General features: G+C 51.4%; 2 protein-coding genes across 4 annotated transcripts; both read left to right on the forward strand.

Annotated features, from left to right (window-relative positions):
• The first annotated feature begins 227 nt into the window (after positions 1–227).
• MDP1 (magnesium dependent phosphatase 1) lies at positions 228–5679 on the forward strand. Of its 3 annotated transcripts, XM_069595673.1 has the most exons (11): positions 228–397; positions 517–577; positions 651–761; positions 1085–1192; positions 1288–1383; positions 1542–1686; positions 3564–3713; positions 3803–3984; positions 4541–4655; positions 4815–4950; positions 5367–5679. In XM_069595673.1, the coding sequence occupies exons 1-7, from the start codon at positions 361–363 to the stop codon at positions 3609–3611; spliced, it is 606 nt and encodes a 201-aa protein (XP_069451774.1). In that variant the 5' UTR covers positions 228–360; the 3' UTR covers positions 3612–3713; positions 3803–3984; positions 4541–4655; positions 4815–4950; positions 5367–5679. The 3 variants fall into 3 exon arrangements, with proteins under 3 accessions (XP_069451774.1, XP_069451775.1, XP_069451776.1); XM_069595674.1 differs by lacking the exons at positions 3803–3984; positions 4541–4655; positions 4815–4950; positions 5367–5679 and having other exon boundaries at positions 1288–1373; positions 3564–3651; XM_069595675.1 differs by lacking the exons at positions 3564–3713; positions 3803–3984; positions 4541–4655; positions 4815–4950; positions 5367–5679 and having other exon boundaries at positions 234–397; positions 1288–1440.
• CHMP4A (charged multivesicular body protein 4A) lies at positions 2098–5679 on the forward strand. Its single transcript, XM_069595672.1, has 6 exons — positions 2098–2265; positions 3564–3713; positions 3803–3980; positions 4541–4655; positions 4815–4950; positions 5367–5679. The coding sequence occupies exons 1-6, from the start codon at positions 2235–2237 to the stop codon at positions 5423–5425; spliced, it is 669 nt and encodes a 222-aa protein (XP_069451773.1). The 5' UTR covers positions 2098–2234; the 3' UTR covers positions 5426–5679.
• Positions 5680–6568: the final 889 nt, after the last annotated feature.

Below are 6568 nucleotides of genomic sequence, written 5' to 3' on the forward strand. Positions count from 1 at the left end.
GGAGTGATGAGCTATGATGGATCACTTTAGGTCTCGGTGAGATAAAATGAGAGAGGGGTACTAGAAGAAAGGGCTTCCCTTCCTTGGCTCCTCTAGTTCAGTAGACTATGGTGAGCCTAGGTGAGGTGGAGAAACAAGGGAAGATACCTTGCAGAGACCTGAGGGTCATGGGAGCGATGGTACTTTGCTGAGGTCCTTCCCCTCCTCCACCACGAGAGGGTGCCCTTGTGCGGTCTTGGGACCGACCTTCCCAGCTCGGCTTGGCGACGCTCTAGTCGCCGTTTCTCTGAGGCCAGCCGGCGGCCACCGAGCTGTGAGAGCAAGGCCTGCCTCCGTGCGCACAGCCTGCGGGCACGGGTCATGGCGCGACTTCCGAAACTCGCAGTCTTCGATCTAGGTGAGGGACCGGATTGGGGAAAGTTTCGTAAGGCACAGTATTTCTCCAAACCCCAGTACCTGCTCTTGTGGCCCTGCACCAGCGCAGGCTGAGACACCCCCACCTTCTTCCTCTCGCAGATTACACGCTCTGGCCGTTCTGGGTGGACACGCACGTAGACCCCCCGTTCCACAAGAGCAGGTGAGGCAGGGCTGGGGAGGCCTGGGGCCAGGCGGGGCTCCGCGGGAGCTGAGCGCACTCTCGCCCTCTCCAGTGATGGAACTGTACGAGATAGGCGGGGCCAGAGCATCCAGCTGTACCCTGAGGTGCCTGAGGTCCTGGAACGATTGCGGGGCCTGGGAGTGCCCATTGCGGCCGCTTCACGGTAAGAAGAGGGACTGAGTCGGTCTAATGTTGAGAGATGTGTGCAGGAGACTTCCGTGTAACCCTTTGGCTGCAAAAATTTAGGCTGTGCAAATTTGCAAGTATTTGTACGTTTTCGAATTGTACCCTCTGCTGTGCATTTTGTAATTTAATAAACATTGGCTCAGTGGTACCCGTGTCAGACAGGAAGGATATGGAATTGAAGCTGGACGGAAGATGCTTGCCCATCCCGGACAAACAAGAAGTTGATTTCCCCCTGGTTACACATAACTTCACTTGAAGCCTTGGCCCTCCATTCTCCCCATCTACTATACCTTTTTGTAGGACAGGTGAGGTTGAAGGAGCCAACCAGCTGCTGGAGCTCTTTGACCTTGTCAGATACTTTGTTCATCGGGAAATCTATCCAGGCAGCAAAGTCACGCACTTTGAGAGGTACGAAGCGATAAGTCGTGAGGCAGGGAGAGAAGACCAGGGAGTCTGGAGGGGCTAAGAAGCCAGTGTGCTCACTCCCACCCTGTCTTGCAAAGGTTGCAGCGGAAGACCGGAGTTCCTTTCTCCCAGATGATCTTCTTTGATGATGAGAAGAGGAACATCGTAGATGTCAGCAAACTGGGTACTAAGTGGTGAGGCTAGCCATTTGGGGAATGAGAAAGGCTTCCTAAGAGGGAAAGGGTTGATAGGTATGTACAGGATATTTTGCATGCAGGTGATGCCCAAGAAGGCGAGAGTCCTAACTGGGAGCCCCGAAGGCCTGATGAAATGTGGCTTCTTTTCTTTCTAGGTGTTACCTGCATTCATGTCCAGCATGGAATGAGCCTTCAAACCCTAACTCAAGGATTAGATGCATTCACAAAGGCCCAGGCTGGACTCTGAGGTCCAGTCATTTGAGGCACAGAACTGAAAGGAAATCAGGAGGGCATTTTCAGGTGCATTTGTAAATTATTAAAGTGTATTTGTGTGCGGCAGAAGAGATCTTATCCTGTGTGGGTTGTTTCTATTTTGACCTGGGGTGGGCCATCCGGAGGTGCAAAGACCAGATTGTGAGGCACTGGTGCCGCTTTATAAACTTGTGGCAAACCTACTGTGATCTCCTTGTGCTCTCCCCATTCCCACCCCTCTCCCGAGCTCTGTCAAGGGCATAAAAAAACTCTTCCACTGGCCCCAAGTAGTAGGGTGCATTACCCTGCCACATTTCCTTCCAGGAAACAGTTTGTTCGCAGGTTGGAGTGGGGCGGCCTTTTTATACAGCGGGAAACGAAGCGGCCGCTTTGAGAGGAGCGCGTGGGTTTGGGGCTGGTGTGTTGGCTCACGTGATAGCAGTGGTCTCACTGGCGCCTGTTGATGATGTCGCCGCGGTGCCCTAAGGAGGGATTGGCCGAGGCCGGTCTCGGAGTGATGCGTACGGCACCTTCCCTGAGCAAGGCGGAAGCGCTCGGGATACCGTGGGGCGGAGGCGGGAGAGGCGAGGGTCGCGATGAGTGGGCTTGGCCGGCTGTTCGGGAGGGGTGAGCCTGGGCGAGACTGGCCCCCGGGAGGTGCGGGCCGCAGGGGGCTGGAGGCGGGGAGAGCCGGAGACGCTGTCTGGAAAACCCCGATAACCCGGCCTTCTCCCGAGCCAGCACCGCCGCTTGTGAGCGTGCGCGGTTCCAGCTGCCTTCCTCGCGAGGGAAGAGCCCGAGGCCCCGGAGGGGGCGCGAGTGGAGGGCGTGGCTACTGTGCTGGCTCCCACTGTTGAGGCTTTTGGGACGAGTTTCTTGGCAACCAATCCTTTCCAAAACACTGGTGCTTCCCAAGAAAGCTAGCCCTCTTGAGCTCCTCTGAGGTGGGGGAGACAGGCAAAATCTGGCATTTACAGTGTGGTGTGGCAACTCCGTAATGGAGATTTTCCCGAAAGCCAGGGGCACACAGAAGAATCAGGGTGGCAGATGGTGATCCGGAGTCTAGAAGTATGCCAAGCGGGGGGTGGGGGGTGGGGGGGTGGAAGGGTGGTTGAGGTTCTCTAGGAAGAGGTAACTGTGCAAAACAGAGGCAGGTAAAAGTGTGGTATATTTAGGGAAAAGTTCTGACCTCTGAGTATGGGTGGGGGTGTGTGTGTGTGTGAAGGACCCTGTGTATCTTGTTAAAAAACCTTTTTTGGATTTTATTCTGTGGAGAGTATGGAAGGATCTTAAGCAGGCTCAGGCCTTCAGCTTTTTTTTTTTTTTTTTAATAAGTCTGTTAAAAGTGCAGAAGATAAAGGGAAAAATTGAGATCAGATTTTTTTCTTTAGCCTCCATGCTCTGTTCAATTTGATGCTGTGGAGTCAGGACCTTGAGTATCTTCTAGGATGACAAGTGGAACAGTGATTATAAAATATGATTCAACTCTGGTGGGGAACGAGATAATGAGGAGGTTATGCATGTGTGGGTGCCGGCGGCACATGGGAAATCTTTGTACCTTCCACTTGCTCAGTTTGCTGTAAACCCAAAACTGTTCTAAAAAAAAAAAGTCTATTAAAAAATAAAAAAAGATTGGAAATGACTTGAAATGTAGTTAGGAATAGCAAAAGGATCCTAGCTTTGAAATTCATGCTGTCTCATTTCAGTTCCTTGCAGTCTCTTATACAGCAGTTGTGATTTTAGATCAAAATGTTAACCTCTTTGTGCCTGTTTTCACATTTGTAAACTGGAGTTGGTACATTTCATTGTAGAAAGTCGTTTGGGGATTAACAACACTATTAAGTGCCTGGCACATACCATGCACTCCACAATCAGTGGCTAATATTTTTCCTTCACACAATGTGGGCTGCTCCATTGAATTCCAGGAAAGAAGGAGAAGGGGCCAACCCCTGAAGAGGCAATACAGAAACTGAAGGAGACGGAGAAGATATTGATCAAGAAACAGGAATTTCTGGAGCAGAAGATTGAACAGGAGCTACAAACCGCCAAGAAGCATGGGACCAAGAACAAGAGAGGTAATGGGGGAGGGAAAGGTGCCACCAGGGAGGGCCCAGGGGGAAGCAAGGGCTTCTGGCTCTGATGTTCAGGGTGTGGGCTGGATCAGCTGCCCTACAGGCTTTGCGGAGGAAGAAAAGGTTGGAACAGCAGCTGGCACAAACCGACGGGACATTATCCACCCTGGAGTTTCAGCGTGAGGCCATTGAGAATGCCACCACCAATGCAGAAGTGCTTCGTACCATGGAGCTTGCTGCCCAAGGCTTGAAGAAGGCCTACCAGGACATGTGGGTATGGGGGGAGGGGAGGAGGGGGCCCAGGCACTGGGGAGAGCAGCTTGGTTTTGTGCTGTGAATCTTAAAACCTCTCCAGATGTGAACTGAGAGTAGAGACACCTGTGACGGCGAGACCTCTGTCAGCCTTCTTGCTTACTACAAGATGACCTCTGCTGGCTGGGACATTCTAGGGAGGAAAGATGATTTTCCTTTTTTTTTTTTTTTTCCTTTTTGGTTGTGACGAGCAACTGTGGGATCTTAGTTCCCCAACCAGGGATTGAACCTGGGCCCCCAGCAGTGGAAGTATGGAATCTTAACCACTGAATCACCAGGGAAGTCCCAATTTTTCTCATTTTTTAAGACCCTTCAGAGAGAGCAACCAGTCTTCCCCATTGTGGCTTCATGTCATTTCTCAGCCCAAGTTTGTCTCTATACTTTTCCAGGGGTCTCTTTTACCTGGTAGCCATGGATTTGTCAGCCTGAAGCCACAGGCAGGAAGGACGTCATTCATGTGAGATTAAAAAGTGAAGGGGATCGTCACCTGATTTCTGGGCTGTGTATCTTATTCTCAGGGACATTGACAAGGTGGATGAACTGATGGCTGACATCACAGAACAACAGGAGGTGGCCCAGCAGATCTCAGATGCCATTTCTCGGCCTGTGGGCTTTGGAGATGACGTGGATGAGGTGATTGGGCGAGAGGGGTCAGGGAATGTTGAAGGCACGGGACCAGTCAGAAGGAATGCCCAAGAGAATTGTGGGGCAGGTTTGGGGGGAACTCCAAAAGTATGGTTTTGGAAACAGAATTTTCCTTTGTTCTGAGTGGTCTTGTCCTCCCACATCCAGGATGAGCTGTTGGAGGAGCTAGAGGAGCTGGAGCAGGAGGAATTGGCCCGAGAGTTGTTACACGTGGGTGACGAGGAGGAGGAGCCCCCGGTCGCACTGCCCAGTGTACCTGCTACACATCCGCCTGCAGAGCCAGGTACCCAGGGCTCTTCTGTCATCTCAAGGACTTGAGAGGGTGGGATAGACAGGGGGAAAATTACTCCTCATCCATCCTGCCTCAAAGGATCCAGGCAGAGAGGGTTGCTGCTACAGTTGCATAGGTTGTTAACTGCATAAGGGTACCTGGCTGAAGGGGCATGGGGACTGAGATCCACTTCACTCCACAAACCATGTATCCTGGTTTAGGGATGCAAATGCTGGGAGAAATGAGCACCCTCTGATTTGCACAAAGGTGCTGTGGGAATTAGCAGCAGCCCAGCAAGCAAGACCATACCCTTAGGTCCTTTGCTGGGAGAGAGCATTCAGCAGGTCCCTAGTGTTACGGGAGGGGGTGGTTGGAAGTTGCTGAGACCTTAACACTTTCCTTTTCTCTGGGTGTCCTTGTCTCCAAAGCTCCCAAAGTGGATGAAGATGAAGCGGCACTAAAGCAGTTGGCTGAGTGGGTGTCCTGATGAGTCTGGGCTTGTCAGCCTGACGTTGCCTTTGTTGCTCTCTTTTCCTTAAGTGCCAAATGCTGAGCTAAAGGAAACAAGGCCTTGTTGGTAGGTCCTGCTGAGGGTGGTGGTGTGACCCTGCCTGAGAAAAGGGTCTGTGGCCCTCCCTTCCCTGGCTCAACTATGAAGAAGGATTGGTATGGGAAGAGCCACTGGGCTCCCATGGATAGCATTACAGTGCCCTCACTCCCAATAAAACTGGGCGGATGGAACCCTAGTGCTTATGCTGCCTTGTCTACCACTGAAACTCATCTGGTTCTTGGAGCTTCGTTTCAAGAAATGAGTGACAGTGAGAGTGAGAAAGGGGAGCTGTAGCGTAGAACAAACGGAGCTTCCAGTACCTTAACCTGGTGTGCTCCGGGCAGGTATTGTTCCATCTCTCAAGCTGGTTTGTCCTAGGGTTGCCTAGTGCTGAGGGTAAGGAAACTGCCGTCTAGTATTATCCCAGAATCATGTGGAGCCACCCCCAAGTCTTCCCTCATCCCTTTTCACCCAACTGTGCCACTGCAAAGAGAGCCGCATGATTTTACTACCCATATTCCTTTTACTAAGCCCGTTCACAGATAGGAGAAATACATAGATAACGGAGCAAATAGGTTTGCTTTCTCCAGAACACACAGTGAATAGGCTTGGTTTGAAACTGTTACTTCCACGTGTAGGAACAATGATGAGGGACCGTAACTACCGGGACTGTTTCAGTGGTAGTTAAGATGGCGTATGGAGGAGGAAGGAACCAAAATATTGCCCACCTCCTGATACTGGTTTCTAAAAGAATGAACAACGCTGTCCCTTTGGACTATAGACAAACAGAGCAACCAGGGTAGAGCAAGTTCTGCCCCACTACTTGAACATTTGGAGGCCTGGAGATACACAGCAGCGAGCATGTCCTCAGCCAGAATAGTGAAGCGGCTCCAAAGCAGGTGTTCCTCCCATCACACCCAGCCCACCTTCAGAGCCACAGAAGAGCTAATTGTAAATTACAATCTAGACTTAACTGGTGTCAGAATGACTGGTTACAGGCTCTGGGCGGAAATCCACCTCTCACCCTCAGTACTGGTCCCTGCTAAGGGTCCCCTGAGGAAAGAATGTGACTACAGCTAA

The sequence above is a fragment of the Ovis canadensis genome, chromosome 7 (assembly GCF_042477335.2).
Source record: "Ovis canadensis isolate MfBH-ARS-UI-01 breed Bighorn chromosome 7, ARS-UI_OviCan_v2, whole genome shotgun sequence".
NCBI classification, from domain to species: domain Eukaryota; kingdom Metazoa; phylum Chordata; class Mammalia; order Artiodactyla; family Bovidae; genus Ovis; species Ovis canadensis.